General features: G+C 41.7%; 1 protein-coding gene across 1 annotated transcript; it reads left to right on the plus strand.

Moving 5' to 3' along the window:
• Positions 1–21: 21 nt before the first annotated feature.
• Positions 22–25,772, plus strand: slmb (beta-transducin repeat containing E3 ubiquitin protein ligase slmb). The gene is made up of 12 exons (XM_073085284.1): positions 22–232; positions 9,500–9,613; positions 10,311–10,419; positions 11,152–11,338; positions 12,352–12,487; positions 13,370–13,498; positions 14,720–14,911; positions 15,466–15,609; positions 18,478–18,668; positions 19,670–19,787; positions 21,678–21,830; positions 22,217–25,772. The coding sequence occupies exons 1-11, from the start codon at positions 191–193 to the stop codon at positions 21,828–21,830; spliced, it is 1,515 nt and encodes a 504-aa protein (XP_072941385.1). The 5' UTR covers positions 22–190; the 3' UTR covers positions 22,217–25,772.

The following is a 25,772-nucleotide window of genomic DNA, read 5'->3' on the forward strand; positions in this document are numbered from 1 at the left end:
TGTCTTTTGTCTAATCGGCTGAAGTTGGCTGAAGAACACGTTTCCAGTGCCAGTATTTTTCTAACCCTTCTAAAGAAAATAGAAGTGAGTGCTTGACGTCATGCTAAAGATGAATATTTAGCGATAGTTAATTCGTTATTAGTGACGTTTAGTGAGGACTAATATTAATGTGTTTAGTGAAATAGTAAAAATGGAGACTGAATGGATAGCAGAGGACGCATCGGCACCTCAGGTATGCTTAAAAACATTAATGTGGAGCAAGGAACTAATGTCATGGTTCCGCCATTTTTGGATCCTAACACCTTGGCTTTGTAAAGTCAGAAGTTAATTCCGAACTATTTTTCACTTTGTTAACGTGTAAAGTATGTGAAAGCGGCTCCAAGCTGTTACTTTTGACTTTAATTTGCAGAATTTTGACAACTTAATTTAATAAAATTGGTTTTAAATCCCTGCAATGCAGTCATATTCTGTTTGACTTTTTTTAACCCAATTTCCACTTTAGTTGCTGTTTCTTATTGTATTTCTGTTTAAAATCCAACTTAAAGTGGAAACATCTCTGTTTAATTGCATTATTTTTCGTTTACATCGCGTTAAGAGCAAATTTTTTAATGAATCAAGCATCCATGGTTACAATATGAAAACAATGCATTTTTACGGGAATTCGAATTTCAAAATCGCTTCGTATCCTTCTATACTTAAGTACAAACCCGTTAAATAGTATAAAAGTTATATATCTAGAAATATACAGAAATATTCGTATTTTAAGAACATTTTCGTACAACTTTCTACATCAGCTCTTCGATTTCGCAACCCGACCACAAGACAATGTATTGGGCATGACATAACATATTGTTCACATTTGATTATAATGGATCCACTTTTTCCCGCTACTTTTCTTTGCATGTCGAATATTTCAGGTTTAGAATATATAAGAATTAAAAATATATAAAAAATTGTTTATATTTGCAAACAATAAAAACACAAAATGTTGGTTAAAAAAACCTAACTCAGGGCTTTATTTTAAGGCTTAAATTCTAAATAAAAAAAACATAACAATATTTTTATATAGTTGGTATTGTCCCACTGCTGGGCTTCTATCTCCTCTTAGAATAATGAATGTTTAGGGCATAGTCTCCTTATAAGCATAAAACCTACTCTTGAACAACTTTACCTACTGTAAGAAATGTGTTATCTTTTTCCTCCCAAAACATGTAGATTTTTAGCAATAAATATAGATAGATACCTGGAATATTTAAAAGGAAAAAGTAATATTTTGCTTGATCAGGGAGAATTTTTTCAATTGGATGTCAATGGCCATGTACATAAGTACATACATGAACATATAAAATTTTCAAAATTAGGCCAAACAGGCTGGCAAACAAGGTATCCAATTTAATCCTTACAAATAGCAATAATATTGCTAAAATTAAGGAAAGTAATCTAAGGTTGCTACAGTAGCCACTTACCATCGTGTTGACTGTCTGGTGGTGCTCGTCTGCTACATTTATATAATAAAAAATACCTCAAAATACTTTTTTTAAGCATCTTCCTAATTCATGTAAAAATTTTCCCATTATTTTTCTGTCCAAGCATGTGAAGTCACTCAACTCAAACTCATGTAAAATTTCTTGAAATAATTTCCATTGCTGTCCAAGCATTTGATATTTAATTTCTAGTATGCACATAAACATATCATATTCAAATAATAAATATAGTTCAAAAAACTAAAAAACACGCTTTTATGATAAAATTAACTAAAAAGTAGAAAATCTAAATGAATCTAGGAATCAATTAAGGAACAGTAAATAGTATAATTGTGAAATAAATCTACAAAGTTTGAACGAAATCTGGCCGTTTAAAGTGGGTCAAAATCGCGCCCAAAGAAGTCGGTTACAAACATACAAACAAACATACAAACATACAGGTGAAGCTAATAAAAAGCGTGTAAAAATCATACATTATTGCATCATATTTGAACCCCATACCCTCAACGTTGGCTGACATTCGTACTAAGCTCTCACAGTATTAAGTGAAATAGATATTGCAATGTTTTATCCGACCCCTGCATAACTACATATTGTGTTAAGATACGAACATATGCTATTCTAACCACACTCCACAGACATGTTACAGCTTTGTGGTAGCCAACACGTGTAATTATATACATTATACATACACATAATTGTGATGATGATCGTGAACATAACTTACGACCACCTTCTATCATTTGAGTCTTTCGATCTTTTATACTTAGCATATTTTTAATTTGTTCTTGTTTTGTATATATTTTATATATCAGGATTATTGTTACTAGTATGTATATATATATATATATATATATATATATATGTATATCTGGGTCAGGACCAAATTTTTGACGTAATTGCACAACGGAAATCACAACGGAATATGTCACACTGGAAAATAAATGTAGCACAATAGAATTATAAGGGTGTGTGCAAATAGTCATAAGATTTTAAGAAAAGTGGAATATAAAAAAAAAACATCATCTTTCAAGAAAAATTTAATAAATCGAAAACTAAAACACTGCTTGTGTTTTCTTACACTTACAACAATAATTTGAAACATTCAAAATTCTTATACAATTAAATAGTCATTGGTCCATTTACTGCTTTTATTAACAACTTTACTTACTTAATTGTATCCTATAAAATATATCAACGACGATATACACGATATAAACGACAGCAACGACGTGCTCTTTTACATTCGATTGCCACTGGTTCATTTATGTTAAGTTTTTTACGTTTAGCATCTCTCCATTGTTTTCTCACATCTTGTTTTTCATTTTCGCTCATATCGCCTATTTTTCGTTTTTTAGCTTTCGTTCTTTCCAAGTTTTTCTTCTTCATTTCTTCAATTTTTTGGGGATTTTCCCTTTTTAGTTTCTCCCGGTACTTTCGACATCGCTCAGCGGATGATAAAGGCATCTGAAAAGAAAAAGGTACTCGGTCTTGACAAATAACATTAATTGCTAATTTGACTTGCTTAACTTCACACGAAGAATCGAGAAAAAACATAAACCTATCAGAATTATTTAAAAGAATTTTCACTGTTGCAATGAACATACTTTTAAGGCTAAAAACTCATCAAAAGGCAGCGGCCAGACGGCCAGCGGAGGCGTTAAATCATATTCCCAAGAAATTAAAGAGTCTAATACTTTAATGCATTATAAAACTGAGTTTTGAGCCTAAGCGAGCTTGCTGATGACGCGATGTGATGCAATTTGACCGACGCGACGCAAGGACAATTTTCATTTTTAGTAAGTAGAAATTGCAAATCGCACGAATCGCCTCATGAGCAAGCTCGCTAAGAATAAATAAAAACTAAGAAAAGCTAAGACTAAGCAAAACCTTTTATAGAAAAACTTTTTTTCTTAAATTACGAGTCCCAAAAAGTAGGTACTATTCTATCTATTTTAAATTTATTAATAAACATGCTTGAGATGAAAAAAATACTGAGATTTACAAACATCGGAACAGGCAAGAAATATAACGTGACAACAAATGTGGCAAAAAATAACTATTAATAAAATACAAAATTATGAGAATTCTAATAAGACCCAGTAGCATTTCAAAACATACCAACTAATACAATAGGTACCCTCCTTTAGGCCTCTGGCGTAGTAATTTAAAATAATGTAGTAAGTTAATATATTTAAACATTTTCGAATAAAATACTAAATTCGTTAATGACATAAGAATTATTGTAAACATAACTTTAGAAATTTCCCTTGTGACACGTCGCACAATTTCGTGTCACAAATCGCACAATGGAATGAAAATTGTTCACGACATAACCTAATACTTGCAATAATTAACAAACTGAACCATTAATTGAACACTTCTGCTTCCTATTTAACAATAAAGATAACAGGAATGAATAAATATAATTCAATTTCTAGAAAATCATAAAAAATATTAAAGTTTTACTCACCTAAAGTCCGGAAATCTTAACGACACGCGCTGACGACACAAACAAAATGTCAACTGACATTTAAAAAACATGGCGGTTTATCCAAAATGTTGTTGCCAATACTTGAAGCCAATGTTGCCATACTTAAATAATCAACTAAATCCTAAATCTGGTTTTTGGTTTGGACATAATAGCGTCGCACAACAGGTGTGTTACAATGGAAAGAATTTTGGGACGTATGTAAAATTAATTGTAAAAACTATATTATCAATGGTTATTGTGCTATTGTTAATGAAAACGATTACTGGTGTTTATAAGGATTTAATAATATCAAGGTATGAATGCTAGCTTACGTCAAACAAAAACTTCGGCCAAAATATTCTTAGGTAGTCAAGCAAGGACATGCGTATTTTGTATGGCGCAAAAATATAAAGAGTTCGATATTATATTATTTTTAAAGAAATTAAGCTTCAAATTAAGTTATTTGATGAATGAGACTGTTAACAGTAACATAAGATATTATTATAAAATATGCCAAATTATTTTTAGGCGTGTAAAGTACGCAAGTTTTTGTCACTTATGAGTCGGACACTTCAGTTTTTCTGAATCCGTCAAAAATTTGGTCCTGACCCATATATGTATATGTATGTGTATATAATATAATATATTACATTTTATTTTACTTTTGTGTAAATGACTACCACATAATGTCTCCATCGCCCAGGGTTGACTGGCAGAGAATGCCATTAGGCATTAAGTCCTCCCTTAGTTTAAGGTGTTTCAAAATTAAATAAATAAATAAATAAATAAAATAATTCATGTATGTTAATGAAAATTAGATAAAAATTGTTAGTTGCTCATATTAATGTTTATATGGTACTAGCTGACCCGGCAAACGTTGTGTTGCCATATAAATAAAAAAATGTTAAAGGTGAACAACTCTATTACTTAAGGGTATGAAAAATAGATAGTAGCTGATTCTTAGACCTACTGAATATGCATATAATATTTGGTGAAAATCGGTAAAGCCGTTTTGGAGGAGTATGGTAACTAACATTGTGACAGGAGAATTGTATATATAAGATTATAGTATGTTGTTTGGTAGAAATTAATTATCACTTGTCACTTGCTTAAAACGGTGAAGGAAAACATTGTGAGGAAACCTGCATACCTGAGAGATTTATATAAAAAAAATCTCAAAGGTATGTGAAGTCTACCAATATACACTTGGCTAGCACGGTGGACTATGGCCTAACCCTTCTCATTCTGAGAGGAGACCCGTGCCCAGCAGTGGGACAGTAATGGGTTGATGATGTGACAATGTTGTTTGATAAAATTGTTAACTGCTCATATTAATGTTTATGTTGTTATATTTTGTTTTATTTGTTTACAAACATCTGAATGAGATTCTGTGTTTAATCTTAAGAGGAAATGAGATAAAAAGTTCATATACAAAATTAAAACTTTATTTCATTTTTTAATTCCCATGCAAAAATACTACATTATAAATGAGAATAAATTATTTTATTTTGAACGTCTATTAAACATAAAAAGTCCTTTAAAATGTATTCTGAGAAGGCATAAGCCACAACATCTTTTTTTATAGCCCGCGCCAAACTGCTAGTCTGCTCTGAAGCTGTGAGCAGGTGTAGTCATACAATTTGCTATGGCGACGCGATTCATTTCTATATTCAGAGCGGACTATACCTACTTACATTATTTGTAAAGAAACTCTTTCTACAGTCAGAGCCCCATACTAGAATTCCCTGTGTCGTGGGTGCTATGAACACACAGAGACAAATACACGAACACCCAGACCCAGAAATAGAAACATAAATTCATTATTTAGATATCTATTTGGCCGGGAACCGAACCCGGGACCCTCTGCACATCATCGATTGATATAGATTGATCCAGTGTATTGTTAACTGATAGCATTGATAGATTGATGTGGTAACAAATAACAATTGTTGTTGAAAGATCGATTATACTATCGATAGAGTTGGATCAATCGGTGTGTAGGCATCCTTATCTACGATGATGTGGGGATTTTAGCCATGTAATATTTATTTATTAGACTTTTAATTGATTTTCCTTAAGTATTGGGGGATTTTCTTATTTTTATTTTAATGTTATTATATACTGATAGTGATGATCTTTGCTACTACTGAATTATACATGTTTAGATAGACTTCTGAATGTTTCAAGCGATTCTGTCTTAAACAGTGTTTTTGAAAGTGTAGTCAGACTTTGGACTATAATATTATTGACTTGAAGCAGCACTAGAAGTGGTCTGCAAGCTGATGGTGGTAGATCATTATCATCCCATCACTGTCCCACTGCTGGGCACGGATCTCCTCTCACAGTGAGAAGGATTAGGCGTAAAACTGCTAGTCTGCTCTGAATGAAATGAATCGCGTCGCCATAGCAAATTGTATGACTGCATCTGCTCGCAACAACTTCAGAGCGGACTAGCAGTTTGGCCGCGGAGTATAGCGTCGTTCTAAATCATAATTGGTAGACCAATTGGTTTAAGGCTAAGGGTTTCTGGGATGAATATGAAAATTACTTATTTTTAACAACTTTTTTAAAATCAAACCTATTAATGAATTATCCTTTTTCATGTATCTACTAAACTATATTGCCACCTTATTCTGCCTAATAACAGTAGTGTTTAGCGCTGCTGTGTTCTGGTTTGAAGGGTGTAGTAAGGTAGACATACTTTTCCGAGACATTGTAACATAGTCCTCAATGGTGACGGCGCATCTGTGGCTATCCTAATGTAGGAATCTAATCCTATCTGGGGTTAATTACAGACGTCCATGAACACCAGTAGTCACTTAAAATTAGGTGGACTTCACACTCGTCAGCTACTCCTATACAAATAAAGGACCATGGAAAAAAAAATGTGAAATGGTCCATTATAATGACAAGGTTAAGAACCTCTGTATAATAGCATTCAATACTCTATTTACATATTATGTGTCAGAGAATAAACAATTATAACAGTATGAATAACTGCATTATCTAGTCTAGTCATTTGTTTATTAACCTATGTATGTTTCCCCTGTGAGGTATAATTCGCTATTTTTTTTTATAATATAGGAGTAGCAGATGAGCATGCAGTCCACCTGATGATAAGGGGCTACTGCCGCCCATGGACATTTGTAATCAACCCCAGATAGAATAAGATGACCCTACCTGAGGTCGGCCACAAATGTGTCGCTACCCCTGAGGACTAAGCTGGAACGCCTCGGAAAAGTATATCTCTCTTGCTACACCCTTCAAACTAGAACACAGCAGCGCTTAACGAGTCGACTCACAAAGGGTTCTACCACCTTCAAACCGCTATAGGTGTGTTAAGGTCAGGTTATGAGGTAGTTGACGCCGCCCAAGGGCGAAAGTTGTATTTGCCGATCCTTATGTCCTCCCCCGCTATTTCTTCCAGGGTAAAAAGCAGGTTCTAAGTAGTGTGGAATCAAGTTGCCCAAAGATGATAGTTTAATTTGCCGGTACTTCAGTCATCCGGTGTTTCTCCTAAGACTAAAAGTAGTGAAAGCCTAGCGGTCCAAACAAGGGCTCGAAATCTAGAGGTCCGCTCCGAAGTTCGTATCTCAGGCAACACCACTGTTTTTCAAAAGTTATAACCTACCAGCTGACCCGGCAAACTTTGTCAAATATATTTCATATAAAATATAGCCTATGTTACTCGTGGATAATGTAGCTTTCGAATGGTGAAAGAATTTTTAAAATCGGTCCAGTAGTTTTTGAGCCTATTCATTACAACCAAACAAACAAAGTTTTCCTCTTTATAATATTATTATTAAGTGTAGATGGGCGTGTTAGAAATTAATTATCATTTCCTTTAACGGTGACGGTTTGAGCAAAACAAAGGATAGTTTAGTGACGGTTTAAGCAAAACAATGGATAGTTTATTAATAATGGACGTGAATCAATAAATATGGCCGATGACGTGTTCCGTAGATAAGTGACAAAGTAAACAAATGTGAATAATAAATTATTTTGCATAGTATCGTATCGGTGTGCTTTGAACAGCTAGTTGACCTACATCGCTCTAACTGTACGATTGGTCAATAACCCATGACTGGCGTGGGGGTGAGGTGTGAGCGCGGGTCGGGGTTCGAATCCTGGGGGTTTGATGGAAGGTTTTTTTTTAGGGTTCAATACGACAATACAAACGGAATCCTCATAAAATCACTCGTGTCTGTCTGTCTGTCACAGCCACTTTCCTCCGAAACTGCTGGACCAAATGAGTTGAAATTTGGTACACAATTACCTTTCCGTGACTCAAAGATGAAGGTATAACGCAACCAACTGATTTTTGAATTGGATTTTGATTTTTGAGTCTCGGAAAGGAAATTCGGGTCTCGAGGGTACCCTCTTTGCCCGGGCAGATTCTCAGATGGTGAAATGCCCCTGGATTTATAATATTTATTCATAATAATATAATGTTATTTAAAATATTATAATGTAATGAACTAGTATCAAAAATGGACCAACCCCACTGTTAAGTGGGTGGTTCGGTACTTGTCGCGTCGTTACCGAGCGGACGGTCGGACCCCTGATGGTCGGGGGTAACAGGAATGGAGTTCATTGTGCACTTGTACAATGTAGAGTGATATTACCGATACGTGACAAGTCGCTATAGTTATTATCAATATTGGTTAACTATACTATGTAGTTGTGTTAAGACACATTTGATACACAGAATTAATGTGCAATGTCTTAAAATAGAAGTTCATGCGGCGTTTTCATTTAGTGTTTGGAACATAAAAACTCTCTAACAGATGAACCTTTTTTCGCCGACTTTCAGAAGCCTTTGGGCTAGCTTTCATCCGCGACTTCCCCCACGGTCTGAGGTTTTTCTTAATCCCTTGTCATTTTCTGAACCCCTGATAACGTGGGCACAATTTCAAAACAAACAAACTCCATATCACCTCACTAATCTAGTGCTTATACTGTATTTTTCGTTACGACATGATCGATTGTCATTAAAAAAGAACATTTTTTTTCTTCCCATCATAGTCTTCTGATGCATTTCTTTTAATTACGGCAGTAATCGATATTGCTTTCTTTATTACGAGGGCGGTATAGTAATCGATTGTATTAGAGGGCGGTTGTAACTGACAATTTGTAAGTGCCTCCGCAGGCCTATACAAAATAAATATATTTCATAATTTTCATAGCAGTGATAGCCTAGTGGTTAATAAACTCGGCCTCTTGATCGACGCGTCCAAGGTTAAAGTTCAAAAATCAGAAGTGCATGCCTGGCACTTCTGATTTTTCAAAGTTATGTGCGTATTAGATATTAATTAACATAATAAACACGGAAAACATCGTGAGGAAACCTGCATACCTGAGAAATCTTAAGGTATGAAGTCTACCAATACGCACTTGGCCAGCGCGGTAGACTATGGCCTAATCCTTCTCATTATGAGAGGAGACCCGTGCCCAGCAGTGGGACAGTAATGGGTTGATGATGATTGAGGACAATGATTATGAATTTCATTTCAGTACAATATTGTGTCTATCCTATTTCCAGGTGACGTCGCTGACAGCCCTGGACGCGGGCGTCCGGCCCCCGCCGAGCGCGGCGTACGTAGCTGAGAGGAACACGTGTCTCAACTTCTTCACAAAATGGAACGAAACGGACCAGGTGAGTGATGACTTTTGCTAGGTCTTAGAGTGGATCTCACTGTAGCTCCGGGACTAGAATAGGGCTACGGTATCCCCTGCCTGTCGTAGGAGGCGACTAAAAGGGGGCCTCCGGGGTTGCGGACGGCAAGAGTGGGAGTTCGAACCGTCCAACAAGCGACCCCGGGAAGGACGGCGGTATGTGTTGTCGCGTAACGTCGTGAACACCAGATGGTGCGGGAGGAGCGAAATCTGCTCCCCTAGGGCAGAGCTCGATCGGGGCATCGCGATTGGAGGACTCCGGTTGCGTTCCGTCGGAGATCCCGGAGTTCTCCCACAAGTGTTGAGGACGGCTACCGGGGGGTTTTAGTGTGGTTAAAAATCCCACATAACCCGGCGTCGCCCCCACATCGTCGGGTACCTTTTGAAGGTTTGCCCCTCGTAAACAAAAAAATGTCCTTAAAAAACTAAAAAAACACGCTTTTATGATACAATCAACAAAAAAGTATAAAATAATCTTCAATCTAGGAATCAACTAAGGAAAAGTAAATAGTATAATTGTGAAAAAAGCGTGGGGTGCTCCATTTTACAGTTTTCGAAAAGCGCCAGGTTGGCAGGTGTGCATGCTCCTCTGCTAATCCTAAAAAACAATGATCGGCTGACTCCACAGTCTCGCTGTAACACCACAACATATGTTTATTTCTGCATTTCCCCATCAGGTGGAGTTCGTGGAGCAGCTACTGGCGCGCATGTGCCACTACCAGCACGGCCACATCAACGCGTACCTGAAGCCGATGCTGCAGCGCGACTTCATCAGCATGTTGCCCAGTTAGTGACTGATAGATTTATATATTTACTAGCTGACCCGGCAAACGTTGTGTTGCCATATAAATAAAAAAAATGTTACGGGTGAACAACCCTTATCACTTAGGGGTATGAAAAATATATGGTAGCCGATTGTCAGACCTACTGAATTTGCATATAAAATTTGGTGAAAATCGGTAAAGCCGTTTCGGAGGAGTACGGTAACTAACATTGTTACACGAGAATTTTATATATAAGATAATAAATGAACAATAGAATAAATGAACAGTAGCACCCTTAGTATGAGTTTTTACGTTTTTACAAAAATTACTGTTTTTTATTTACGTATTTTCATACTATTCCAATCAGTTCTGATATAATCCGCTAGGGGCGCTGATTGGAAATGTATGGGCAAATACGTAAACAAATACCAAAACAGTTATTTTTGTAAAAACGTAAAAACTCATAATAAGGGTACAGTTTTAAGACATCTCATAATTTTCATTGACCTCTCAAATATATGACAGCTCATATTACAGAGGGCTCTAGTTATATTAGTCACTGTCTAACCAAAGACCTGCCGTATATATGACGGCGCATGTTACAGAGAGCTCTAGTTATATTAGCCACTATGTAACCAAATCGCAAACTAATAGTTTTAGACCTGCCTTATATATGATGACGCATGTTACAAAGGGGTCATGTTATACTAGCCGTACGTAACCAAACTGCAAATGACTCCAAACTCCTTCACAGAGAAAGGCCTGGACCACGTAGCGGAGAACATCCTATCGTATCTCGACGCGAACTCTCTGTGTGCCGCGGAGCTGGTGTGCCGGGAGTGGCAGCGGGTCATCTCCGAGGGTATGCTGTGGAAGAAGCTGGTGGAGCGCAAGGTGCGGACTGATTCGCTGTGGCGTGGACTCGCTGAACGTAGGGGATGGTGAGTGGTTGAAGCACCATTATAAGTTTTCTGAAGGTGAACCTTTGTGGTTCGATTCCGGCGACAACACCGCCACACCTATTTCAGCCTAATAGTGTTGAACAATGCTGTGTTCTGGTTTGAAGGGTGTGGTAAGGTAGACATACTTATCCGAGGCGTTCCAGCTTAGTCCTCAGGGGTAGCAGTGCATCTGTGGGCTACCTCCGGTAAGAATAGATTCTTAGCTTATCTGAAGTCGGTTACAGATATCCACGGACGGCAGTAGCCACTTATCATCGGGACTTGGACATGAACTGCATGCTCGTCTGTTACTCCTACATTATATAAAAAAATCGTTTAGACCTCTCTTGACGAGTTTTAGGTAAACCTCCGGGTCCAATATAACAGTGCGTTCAGGGTGCTGATGAAGCTGCCCCGATTTTGGAAAAGATGTGGATCCCTTGTGCGCAGGCTACGGGGCGGTACCAACAGCATCCTGAACATGATTGAAAGCAGATTGGACTGCCTGTCGGCAGTGGGTCATTGCTGTGCCATTTCTAATGGAATGGCATAGCAATGATTCACAATATGTTATATCATGTTTTAGATTAAGTACTAACATAGAATAAGTCTATAATATAATACTAACACATATGAGTCCTGTGGCTTGAAATAAAAAAGTTATTATTATTATAATATTATTATTAAAACCCTCTTCAATATAGAGAGACAATGAGTGACAGTGGCCACTTACTCTTAGATGAACACACACACACACACACACACACACACACACACACACACACACACACTTACACTTACATACACACACACATACATACATACACACACACACATACATACACACACACACACACACATACATACATACACACACACACACACACATACATACACACACACACACACACACACACACACACAGATAAACACATACACACACTCCAAAATTCGCGAACTACATAAGCAACTGTCAACATATATCTAACTATGCCCTTCCTCCTCGCCCCCAGGATCCTGTACCTGTTCAAGCCGAAGCCTGGCTGCCAGCACCCCTCGCACACGTTCTACAGGCAGCTCTACCCGAAGATCATACAGGACATACAGTCCATCGAGGACAACTGGCGGATGGGCAGGCATAATTTGCAGGTGAGCCTATCGTTTGAAGGTAGAAACCCCTAGCACTGTGATGGTACCACTATGGTTCAACCGGGAAAGTACCACACCTATTTCTTAGGGTGAAGTAGTTTTTGATTTTTGGTGGAAGGGTGGGTATGCCGGTTGACTTGTCGGCTGGCTTTAGAGGTGGTAAGGTTTTTATTCTGTGGTCCGACTACGGAGGCATACAGCCACACCTATTTCTGTCTAATTGTTATTAGACAGACAGCAGTGGTCTGGTTTGTATGGTGTGGTAAAAGGCACTTATTGGAGTCAGTGGTGCTTCTGTGGCCGATCTTATGGTCTTGTCTAGGGTTGATTGCAGATGTCTATGAGTTACTTATCATCAGAATATGGACTGTATGCAATGCATCTGTGATCAGCTTCAGGTATAATCTGTTCTATAGGGAGATCTCTACAACTTATGAAGGTGGTAGAACCCTTTGTGGTTCAACTCCGGCGGCACCACCGCCACACCTATTTCTACCTCATAACAGCAGTGTTAGACGCTGCTGTGTTCCGGTTTGAAGAGTGTGGTAAGGGAGACAGACTTTTCCGAGGCGTTCCAGCTTAGTCCTCAGGAGCCGACCTCAGGTAGGAATATCTAATCCTATCTGGGGTCGGCCACAGATTACATATGTCCACGGGCGGCAGTAGCCACTTACCATCAGGTGGACTGCATGCTCGTCTGCTACTCTTATATTATGGGCGGCAGTGTCCACTTATAATCAGGTGGACCGTAAGCTAGTTTTTCACTTTACTAAGAATAATAAAAATAGATACTGGAACTTACTCCTCAGGGGTATACCATATCTACTTTCTTTTTTATCTTTATTATTTTTTAAACCTTATGTATATTTATCTATTTTTCAGAGGATAAACTGCAGGTCAGAGAACTCGAAGGGCGTGTACTGCTTGCAGTACGACGACAACAAAATAGTGTCCGGTTTGAGAGACAATACCATCAAGATTTGGGACAGGAAGACTTTGCAATGTGTGAAGGTGAGTTTTAACTTTGTTTAAATATAATATCCATTTAATTTACTTTCTTTAAATATAATATCGATTTATTGAAGTAGTTTCAGTCATTTTTAAACAAGGTTTTTAATTTGTTTAAATATTATAATAATTTAATTTAGTTTTTTTTAATAAAAAAATTTAATTTAATAAAGTATTTTTGAACATTTTTAACCAATTTAAAATTGTCAATTGGTCGTCTCAATTCTTATCCTTACTAATATTATAAATCCGAAAGTAACTCTGTCTATCTGTCTGGTTGTCTATTCTTCACGCCTAAACCACTCAACCGATTTAAATGTAATTTTGTACAAAGGTAGTCTGAGACCCGAGGAAGGACATAGGATAGTTTTTATCCCGGATATCCCACGGGAACTAGGGATGGCGATCTAAGATCGATTAATCGGAGAATCGATCTTTTGGACCCAAAACATCGATTATTTTAATTGATATTAGTAAGGATTGAATCGTAAACTATGCATTTAATCACGTGACCATCTTTAGCAAAGTTGAAGGTACAAATTTTCAGTTTATGTATGTTAGCATGTTATATTATTTTGTTTTAAACGCGGGCGAAGCCGCGGGCAAAAACTAGTATTCCGTAACAATAAAAGAAACTGATATGTATTTAAAAGATATAAACGGCCACCAAGCATGAATCCGTTACCCTGCACTGAATATAAAAACTTACTCAAGTATGTTTGGTATCTCGTAACGAACAACCAGTCCTTCTCCAGGAATCAATAGATTGCATAATCTATTGATCAGCCGCATGACTGACGTCCGTATTCGTGCGCGGTGATTACAAACGCGTCATAGTTCGGCAATATTTGTGTTTTTCTTATTTCTTATTTTATTTTTCTTTCGTTGCCTCTTGTTTGTTGCTGAAACAGCGGCGACGATGAAGACGATTGTCGTCGCTCTTGTATTTCTCTAAAAGTTTCAAAGTAGATGACCATAACAATGAGGATGTTGATAGCCAAATCATTAAAGATATATTTGTTAAAATATAGGATCGTGAAATACTTTAAATAATAAAATATTATTTTCTTAGCTCAGACACATCTTTATTACTTCAAATATTTGACAAGAAGAAATAATTCCGAAAACATTACCAAAGAGTTAAGTAACCTATAACAATACTTTTTGGATATAAAGATTATAGTATTTACTTATTTACAACAATATTATGTTCTTCATCCCCAGGAACTCCAAGGCCACACGGGCTCAGTCCTCTGCCTACAGTACGACGAGCGAGCGATCATATCCGGCTCATCCGACAGCACTGTCAGAGTATGGGACGTGAACACCGGCGCGATGCTGAACACACTCATCCACCACTGCGAGGCGGTGCTGCACCTGCGCTTCTGCAACGGCATGATGGTCACCTGCAGTAAGGTGAGGGTGGCCACCGATCCGGCTCGGAGGACCATTTGCTTGGACCATAGAAGACGTAATTGTTGTCTTTCGAGTATACAGTCTACTGGCTACCATAAGTTACTGTTAAGGACATTTGTAAGCAACCCCTTATAGAATTATATTTCCATCTGAGTTTGACTGCAGATCCGCTGCTACCCCTGAGGATTAATTCGGAATGTCCCATCTAAGTACTTTGCCACACTCAAACACAATATTGCTTAAGGCCTAAACCTAACGTAGCGGTTTTCTTCTGCCCCAAAATGACAAGTAACTTGGGTAAAAATATTGTCATTCTGTGTTCGCCCGCTCTTATTTGTTCTCAAATGTTTTTTTTTTTTTATTTATCTCTAACAGTTTTTTTTAAGTTACTAATAAAATAAACCAATTTTCTGGCCGAAATACATTTTTTAGTCGAAACTGGGCCGAAATCGATACTTCGGTCTGTAATATTGTTTGCATATTTGCAGTTTGTTTTTTTTTTATAGAAACCTAGTGCTTTCAACATAATTTCACAATTATTTTTCTATTTCCAGGACCGCTCAATAGCCGTATGGGACATGACGTCTACCACTGAGATAATGCTCCGGCGGGTGTTGGTGGGGCACCGCGCCGCCGTCAACGTGGTCGACTTCGACGAGAAGTACATCGTGAGCGCGAGCGGCGACCGCAGCATCAAGGTGTGTGTGTGTGTGTGTGTGTGTGTGTGTGACGTCACGGCGGGCGGTGGTGGGGCACCGCGCCGCCGTCAACGTGGTCGACTTCGACGAGAAGTACATCGTGAGCGCGAGCGGCGACCGCAGCATCAAGGTGTGTGTGTGTGTGTGTGTGTGTGTGTGTGACGTCACGGCGGGCGGTGGTGGGGCACCGCGCCGCCGTCAACGTGGTCGACTTCGACGAGAAGTACATCGTGAGCGCGAGCGGCGACCGCAGCATCAAGGTGTGTGTGTGTGTGTGTGTGTGTGTGTGTGACGTCACGGCGGGCGGTGGTGGGGCACCGCGCCGCCGTCAACGTGGTCGACTTCGACGAGAAGTACATCGTGAGCGCGAGCGGCGACCGCAGCATCAAGGTGTGTGTGTGTGTGTGTGTGTGTGTGTGTGTGACGTCACGGCGGGCGGTGGTGGGGCACCGCGCCGCCGTCAACGTGGTCGACTTCGACGAGAAGTACATCGTGAGCGCGAGCGGCGACCGCAGCATCAAGGTGTGTGTGTGTGTGTGTGTGTGTGTGTGTGACGTCACGGCGGGCGGTGGTGGGGCACCGCGCCGCCGTCAACGTGGTCGACTTCGACGAGAAGTACATCGTGAGCGCGAGCGGCGACCGCAGCATCAAGGTGTGTGTGTGTGTGTGTGTGTGTGTGTGTGACGTCACGGCGGGCGGTGGTGGGGCACCGCGCCGCCGTCAACGTGGTCGACTTCGACGAGAAGTACATCGTGAGCGCGAGCGGCGACCGCAGCATCAAGGTGTGTGTGTGTGTGTGTGTGTGTGTGTGTGACGTCACGGCGGGCGGTGGTGGGGCACCGCGCCGCCGTCAACGTGGTCGACTTCGACGAGAAGTACATCGTGAGCGCGAGCGGCGACCGCAGCATCAAGGTGTGTGTGTGTGTGTGTGTGTGTGTGTGTGTGTGACGTCACGGCGGGCGGTGGTGGGGCACCGCGCCGCCGTCAACGTGGTCGACTTCGACGAGAAGTACATCGTGAGCGCGAGCGGCGACCGCAGCATCAAGGTGTGTGTGTGTGTGTGTGTGTGTGTGTGTGACGTCACGGCGGGCGGTGGTGGGGCACCGCGCCGCCGTCAACGTGGTCGACTTCGACGAGAAGTACATCGTGAGCGCGAGCGGCGACCGCAGCATCAAGGTGTGTGTGTGTGTGTGTGTGTGTGTGTGTGACGTCACGGCGGGCGGTGGTGGGGCACCGCGCCGCCGTCAACGTGGTCGACTTCGACGAGAAGTACATCGTGAGCGCGAGCGGCGACCGCAGCATCAAGGTGTGTGTGTGTGTGTGTGTGTGTGTGTGTGACGTCACGGCGGGCGGTGGTGGGGCACCGCGCCGCCGTCAACGTGGTCGACTTCGACGAGAAGTACATCGTGAGCGCGAGCGGCGACCGCAGCATCAAGGTGTGTGTGTGTGTGTGTGTGTGTGTGTGTGACGTCACGGCGGGCGGTGGTGGGGCACCGCGCCGCCGTCAACGTGGTCGACTTCGACGAGAAGTACATCGTGAGCGCGAGCGGCGACCGCAGCATCAAGGTGTGTGTGTGTGTGTGTGTGTGTGTGTGTGACGTCACGGTGGGCGGTGGTGGGGCACCGCGCCGCCGTCAACGTGGTCGACTTCGACGAGAAGTACATCGTGAGCGCGAGCGGCGACCGCAGCATCAAGGTGTGTGTGTGTGTGTGTGTGTGTGTGTGTGTGACGTCACGGCGGGCGGTGGTGGGGCACCGCGCCGCCGTCAACGTGGTCGACTTCGACGAGAAGTACATCGTGAGCGCGAGCGGCGACCGCAGCATCAAGGTGTGTGTGTGTGTGTGTGTGTGTGTGTGTGACGTCACGGCGGGCGGTGGTGGGGCACCGCGCCGCCGTCAACGTGGTCGACTTCGACGAGAAGTACATCGTGAGCGCGAGCGGCGACCGCAGCATCAAGGTGTGTGTGTGTGTGTGTGTGTGTGTGTGTGACGTCACGGCGGGCGGTGGTGGGGCACCGCGCCGCCGTCAACGTGGTCGACTTCGACGAGAAGTACATCGTGAGCGCGAGCGGCGACCGCAGCATCAAGGTGTGTGTGTGTGTGTGTGTGTGTGTGTGTGACGTCACGGCGGGCGGTGGTGGGGCACCGCGCCGCCGTCAACGTGGTCGACTTCGACGAGAAGTACATCGTGAGCGCGAGCGGCGACCGCAGCATCAAGGTGTGTGTGTGTGTGTGTGTGTGTGTGTGTGACGTCACGGCGGGCGGTGGTGGGGCACCGCGCCGCCGTCAACGTGGTCGACTTCGACGAGAAGTACATCGTGAGCGCGAGCGGCGACCGCAGCATCAAGGTATCTGTTTGAGAGAGAGATATAGATGTGGTGTAGAGCTGAGCCATATAGTATATAAGTTAGTGTAAGAGTAATATTAAACAGTTATAATAAAGTCTTCATCTAAACAAGACGCCTCATTTACACATACGAGCCTGCTCCTTAACACTACATGGCGACCCTGCCAGAGAGAGAGCAGCAGCAGCCAGCAAAGGTGCATTGAGAAGTTCTCTTCGGAGTTATGAGTGTTTGACAAAGGGAGATCTCTTAGGAGCTGAGTCATCATGCTCTGGTTGCGACCATACTCCGGTAATCTCAATTCCGTGCTTGTATATATCTATAATGTTCCGTGCAAAACGAATCAATAGATTAAAATCATACTTTTTTTTATATTTAGAATCGATTCACGGCAATAAGCGTAAAAAAGATTTTTTTGTAAAAGCAATCTGTCTCGTTCTTTTATTCGTCGGAATTTTGCACGTGCTTACCCGTATATTCATTTCATTCGATGTTATTTAATAAATTATTGATGTGATTACAGGTGTGGAACACATCGTCGTGCGAGTTCGTCCGCACGCTGAACGGCCACCGGCGCGGTATAGCGTGCTTGCAGTACAGAGACCGGCTCGTCGTGTCCGGATCATCGGACAACACGATCCGGCTATGGGACATCGAGTGCGGACAGTGCATCCGCGTGCTGGAGGGCCACGAGGAGCTCGTGCGGTGCATACGGTGCGTTGTGTGTGTGTGTCACGCGGTACACCGTGTGTGTCCCGCTCGTCGATGCTCGTCGACAACACGATCCGGCTGTGGGACATCGCGATCCGGTCGTGGGACATTGAGACGACACCTTATAATTATATGTTAAAAATTCTTATAGGCTATAGGGCGTGTCAAAGAATGGGACATACATGCATACACACACTCATAAAACTCGGTTGTCTGTAAAGTCGGTTTACTGACGATAGTTGAACGTGACAACGTCATAAGAAAATACGTTTTCAAAAGTCATTTTCAAAAGTTTTTTTTAATTTTATTTGTTTGATAGATGTTTTGTATGGATATAGAGAAGGAGGTAAATGGAAATAACAATGTAATTGATCAAGTTACATTTATTTGTACGCATAAATACAATTATGTCATTTTTTTTTACAATGTACGTAGTTTTTACACTGAACGCGGAGGCCATTGTGCCTCTTTGTCGCTCGTTCCGCGCTCTCGCTTGCACTTCAAGCTTTAAATGGAACGCCTCAGAGCGAGGTAACGCCGCATGACTCATGTTATTTGGTGCGCGCAGCAGGCTCCATCGAATTATAAGACGTTGTCACGTCAAAAACGTAACCTGATGTTGTATCTACTGTACATCTGTTATTACCCCCCGGTAATATTGAACTGAGCCACATGGGCGTTGCAACCCCAAAAGACCAAGTTCTAACTTGGAATGCCTCAAGTAAGTATGCCTCCCATATTTCATGACGTATTTTGTTGTGACGTCATCATCGACCCATTATTGTCCCCTTGCTGGGCACGGGTCTTCTCCTTAAATGTTGTGACGTATTTTATAATATTGTTGTTGTTGTCGTTGTTGCCTGTTGTGACGAATTCTATAATATTGTTGTTGTTGCCTGTTGTATTTATAATATTGTTGTATTTTATAATATTGTTGTTGTTGTTGTTGTTGTTGTTGCCTGTTGTGACGTATTTTATTATAATGTTGTTGTTGTTGTCAACAGATTCGACAACAAGCGCATAGTGAGCGGCGCATACGACGGCAAGATCAAAGTCTGGGACCTGCGCGCCGCGCTCGACGTGCGCACGCCGCACCAGGACCTCTGTCTGCGCACGCTCGTGGTGAGGCTGACACAGACACACCGACACACACGCGCACGCACACACACACACACACACACACTGTACGCACGACGGTACTGAGATCAAGGTCTGGGACCTGCGCGCCGCGCTCGACGTGCGCACGCCGCACCAGGACCTCTGTCTGCGCACGCTCGTGGTGAGGCTGACACAGACACACCGACACACACGCGCACGCACACACACACACACACACACACACACACACACACACACACTGTACGCACGACGGTACTGAGATCAAGGTCTGGGACCTGCGCGCCGCGCTCGACGTGCGCACGCCGCACCAGGACCTCTGTCTGCGCACGCTCGTGGTGAGGCTGACACAGACACACCGACACACACGCGCACGCACACACACACACACACACACACTGTACGCACGACGGTACTGAGATCAAGGTCTGGGACCTGCGCGCCGCGCTCGACGTGCGCACGCCGCACCAGGACCTCTGTCTGCGCACGCTCGTGGTGAGGCTGACACAGACACACCGACACACACGCGCACGCACACACACACACACACACACACACACACTGTACGCACGACGGTACTGAGATCAAGGTCTGGGACCTGCGCGCCGCGCTCGACGTGCGCACGCCGCACCAGGACCTCTGTCTGCGCACGCTCGTGGTGAGGCTGACACAGACACACCGACACACACGCGCACGCACACACACACACACACACACACACACACACACACACACTGTACGCACGACGGTACTGAGATCAAGGTCTGGGACCTGCGCGCCGCGCTCGACGTGCGCACGCCGCACCAGGACCTCTGTCTGCGCACGCTCGTGGTGAGGCTGACACAGACACACCGACACACACGCGCACGCACACACACACACACACACACACTGTACGCACGACGGTACTGAGATCAAGGTCTGGGACCTGCGCGCCGCGCTCGACGTGCGCACGCCGCACCAGGACCTCTGTCTGCGCACGCTCGTGGTGAGGCTGACACAGACACACCGACACACACGCGCACGCACACACACACACACACACACACTGTACGCACGACGGTACTGAGATCAAGGTCTGGGACCTGCGCGCCGCGCTCGACGTGCGCACGCCGCACCAGGACCTCTGTCTGCGCACGCTCGTGGTGAGGCTGACACAGACACACCGACACACACGCGCACGCACACACACACACACACACACACTGTACGCACGACGGTACTGAGATCAAGGTCTGGGACCTGCGCGCCGCGCTCGACGTGCGCACGCCGCACCAGGACCTCTGTCTGCGCACGCTCGTGGTGAGGCTGACACAGACACACCGACACACACGCGCACACACACACACACACACACACACACACACACACACGCATGCACGCACACACACACACGCGCGCACACACACACTGTACGCACGACGGTACTGAGATCAAGGTGTGGGACCTGCGTGCCGCGCGGGACGGACAGGCTACAACGATATGATACATACACGCAAACAAATGCACAAACAGACACACATTCACACTCACAGACAAACAGACACTAGCACACATGCACGACAAATACGTGCAAACAAACTCATGCACATGCATTGCTAAAATAAATACATTGTTTTTTGTTTATTACTTTTTTATTTTTATTCATTTTGCCGTGTCCACATGTTTTGCCCTAAAATTTAAGCCTATGCAAAGCCTCTACTATGTGCAAAGTTACACACATGAAGTCAACGCTGTATCCTCACGTTTGACTTTGTGTCGGTTGGACAATGCGTGTGGCCAAGGCATTATGTTATTTTGTTATTGTTGGGTTTAAAATATGACATTTTTGTTTTCTTTATAAGTGGATAATAATGTGTGGAACGTTCATATTTTACCCGGGTGAATTCCCCCCAGGAGCACACCGGCCGCGTGTTCCGGTTGCAGTTCGACGAGTTCCAGATCGTGTCGTCATCGCACGACGACACGATCCTCGTGTGGGACTTCCTCAACTACGGCGGAGCGTCGCCCGCGCCGCCCGCGCGCCGCGACCCCGCGCCGCTCGACTAGGTAACGCGGACCCAGAGCTCTGGGTCCACACACACACACACACACACTACTACTACGTAATATTAGGTGCAGACCCTTTGATGCTGGCTGACTTACAAATGAGGCACCCATCTTCTAGTCCTCAAGACTAGTAATGCATGTGTAATTAGCCTCAAGTAGAATCCTTATTCTTTCATCTCCACGAATAGAACTGTCTATAGGCTACAGTGACCACTCGTCATAAGGTGGACTACTCAATGCTCAATTACTACTTAATTTGTTCACTATATACATTATAAGACAAAATACCAATAAATATAGATTTTTTTTACACTAAAAGTACATATACCATTTTAAAATATTTGAACTATTTTTAACGCATCTAATTTTACACACATTTTTCACAGGTAAAGAAAAACGAAAAACGGACTGCGTCGTACCGAACGTCGCTACCGTTATGATACAGCGCCGCGACGCCGCGTCATTCGGTGTGACGAGTGACGGGCGTCTAGTGACGAGTGACGGGTGTCTAGTGACGGGAGCGGTGTCTAGTGATGGAAGCGGTGTCTAGTGACAAGAGCAGTGTCTAGTGACGGGATCGGTGACGAGTGTCTAGTGACGAGAGCTGTGTGTGACGGGATCGGTGACGAGTGTCTAGTGACGAGAGCTGTGTCTAATGACGCGTGTCTAGTGAGGGATCGGTGTCTAGTGACGGGAACGGTGTCTAGTGACGGGATCGGTGTCTAGTGACGAGTGTATAGTGACGCACACTTATTTATTGTTAAGTTTCATCGAGTCGTAGTTGCGTTTGTGTCGTGCGGAGTGCCGGAGTTACCACATATGAAACACGACCGTATGTAGGACCCAGAGTAAGACCCTAAAGTTATTTATTATCTAGTGAGAGCTATGTATTGTGTACTGAAGGTGTTAATATGATAGGGTTGCCCAAACTCTTTTTTACTGGCTGTTTTTACAAGTTATAAGATTTAGTGATGGTGTTACAAAAGGTTATGTAATAAATATATTATTCAATGGTGACCAACTGAATCTTCGGTTTTTGTCCTAATTTTAGCCAAATACGACATTTTAAAAGACTTATGAAAATGTATGCAATTATCTGGCATTATATATTTATGGACATTAGGAGTACTTGGATAAGTGACTGCCTATAAATTTATATTTTTCGTTTGAGTAGGGATAAGAATAAAGTTAATTTTTGACATTAAAAAAAAATAAACAAAAGTCTTATTTGACAGAAACGGCTTGTTCAAAACCAAAAGTAAAATTTTGGTCTGTCATTGTTATTAAATAAAAACACCCAAAAAGTTTAATTTAATTTGAATAACAATTATTTTATTTATATGAAACAGGGTAACGAAAGAAATAAGATTTATAAGAATAGACAGACCGCTTTCTTGTCTTATCTTTTGAATTATCTTTTGAAATTTAAAGTTCACATTTGTACAGTTTGGGAATCCCTGTTATATATAACACGTTCTGTTGTAACAGCACATTATTTGTTACAATCTTCGATCACAAATAAGAACTAGATACACAATCCCATACAAAAATGAACTTCAAAAGTGGCGTCAAACATGTTTATAAAATTCTAAGCGACAGAATCTAAAATTAATGCAAAATCAACCTTATCACTATTATTTAAATGTGTTAAAAACTGCTTACCAAAAGCAATAAATTTTTACAACAAAAGCTAGCTGTCATAAGCTATCACTTTGACAGGTTTGTGCTCCCAAATTCCTATTTGGGTGCTCTTTTCGTCGCCCCGTTTTTTTGTCGCTGATTGTGTATCTAGTTCTTATTAGTGATCGAAGGTTACAATGATATTAATGAAGTTGAATTACAATTCTATATAGAATTGCTAATAAATTCTGGGGCTATATTGTTGAGCACTGTTTTTCAAAGTGTCACGACCCGCCAGGGGGTAGCGACCCCTCTTTAAGAAGCAAAAATAATGTAAAGTTCATAAAGATGTTTTATTAATGTTAATTAAAAGCTTTTTTGGCAATAATTGATGTAAAAATATGTATGTGTTATTAAGTACTTAAATATAAAAAGGAAATTCAAACGATACCAAATCATAAAAATCAATAGATATGATCTTTGGGTTTGATATTTGTAACATAAAAAATACAACTTAAAAACAGAGAATTGGCATGATGACAGTATTAAAAAATCAATATATAAATGATTTAAGAAAACACAATATATTGATAGGACTCTCAAAAATGACTCAGTTTTAAAAAAACATTAAGATTTATTATATTTTCAATTAAATAAAAGTATAAAATACTGCAGTCGGCCATCTTGCCTGAAACGCTAACGGGGCGCGAATGACGTCATTTTTGGGTATGTCACTGAATTGCTTGAAATTTTGTATGGAATGCTCTAACGTGACGTCACCAACGGACTTGATTAACTTAATTCGAAATGGCTATAAACAAATGCTATTATTTTCGTTAATATTTAATTTATTACCGAAATAATACGATTTTTGGAATCGATAGACATGTACCTATGTTATAGAAGGGTTTTCAAAATTTGTCATCATGCCTATTAGAAAGTCGCGAATTATTTTTACATACTTTGGGGGTTATGTGTTGGCTAAGATTGAGAAACACTGTTAAAGCCCGTGGTGGACTAAGCTCGTTCGAGGCCCGGATGGAAAGTTGAATGAGGCCTCCAGTCTAAGAAGTTAATCTAATTTTACAAGATTTAAAAAATGTCTACAAGGGAAATTGTAGACATTTGGAAGCCCCTCAAAACCAGAGCCCAATTTGTCCGCTAGTGCTTTGAGCTAAAAAGAATAATAATTAAATAGAGTCCTTATACAAAATGAATTTGACTGAATTTGTGTATACAATCATACCAGACATTCACGGCATATGATAGGCCTTGATAAGATCTGGGTATAGTGGTCTACTTCAGCGGTCGGCAATCTTGGCAAGACGGGTTACATAGTAGCTACATTATTCGATTTGACACATCAAATAATTTTTTTTTATTCATAATAAGTTCTCTACTGAGCACTTTTTTAATGTCATTACATCTACCACCACTTCACTAGGTGTTTCGTTATCGAGAAGCAGCGGACAAGAATTCATTGTCTCCAAAATTTGCATGAACAGTTTTGTTTCAACAATCCACAGGCCGTAAGAAGTAGGCCACAGTCCGCGGTTGCCGACCGTTGACCACCATTATTCGACTTAAAACAATTACAGTTGTATTATTCATAACTAGTTTTTGCCCGCGGCTTCGCCCGCGTTTAAAAGAAAATAATATAACATACTAACATACATACTGAAAATTCGTACCTTCAACTTTGCTAAAGATCATCACTTGGTCAAATGCATAGTTTACGATTCAATCCTTACTAATATCGATTAAAATAATCGATGTTTTGGGTGCAAAAGATCGATTCTCCGATTAATCGATATTAGATCGCCATCCCTACTTCCCGTGGGATTTCCGAGATAAAAACTATCCTATGTCCTTTCTCGGGTCTCAGACTATCTTTGTACAAAATTTCATTAAAATCGGTTCAGGGGTTTGGGCGTGAAGAAGAGACAACCAGACAGACAGACAGACAGAGTTACCTTCGGATTTATAATATTAGTAAGGATTAGTAAGGATAAGCACTGAATACAAACATTTTCGTTGTGAAAACTATAGAAGTTGACGCTATTATTAAGCGATTCACCCTTTCAGATCTAAGTTATAATCCATTTTAGATATTCTGGGCGACGAGATCTGATACAACCGGCTATAGAGACGCTAGACACTAACATATATTTATGTATATAGCTAATGCGTTGCTATGTCCGCCTCACTTCTAAATGAGTTTCATTTTGCACGCCGAAATGGTAAAATAAGAGGATTTTTGTATCTTAGGACAGATTTAACCAGTTTTGTACCTTATTTGGCAAATAAAGATGTTTGATTTGA

This window comes from Epargyreus clarus, unplaced genomic scaffold, assembly GCF_041222505.1.
Source record: "Epargyreus clarus isolate Ecla_fem2 unplaced genomic scaffold, WU_Ecla_fem_2.2 ptg000022l, whole genome shotgun sequence".
Lineage (NCBI taxonomy): Eukaryota > Metazoa > Arthropoda > Insecta > Lepidoptera > Hesperiidae > Epargyreus > Epargyreus clarus.

Bases quoted from the DNA above. Each gene is read 5' to 3' on its own strand.
- slmb (XM_073085284.1), top strand. From the start codon at position 191: ATGGAGACTGAATGGATAGCAGAGGACGCATCGGCACCTCAG. The intron at 12,488-13,369 runs GTGAGCCTATCG...TCTATTTTTCAG, and splicing joins TGGGCAGGCATAATTTGCAG to AGGATAAACTGCAGGTCAGA. The intron at 14,912-15,465 runs GTGAGGGTGGCC...TTCTATTTCCAG, and splicing joins TGATGGTCACCTGCAGTAAG to GACCGCTCAATAGCCGTATG.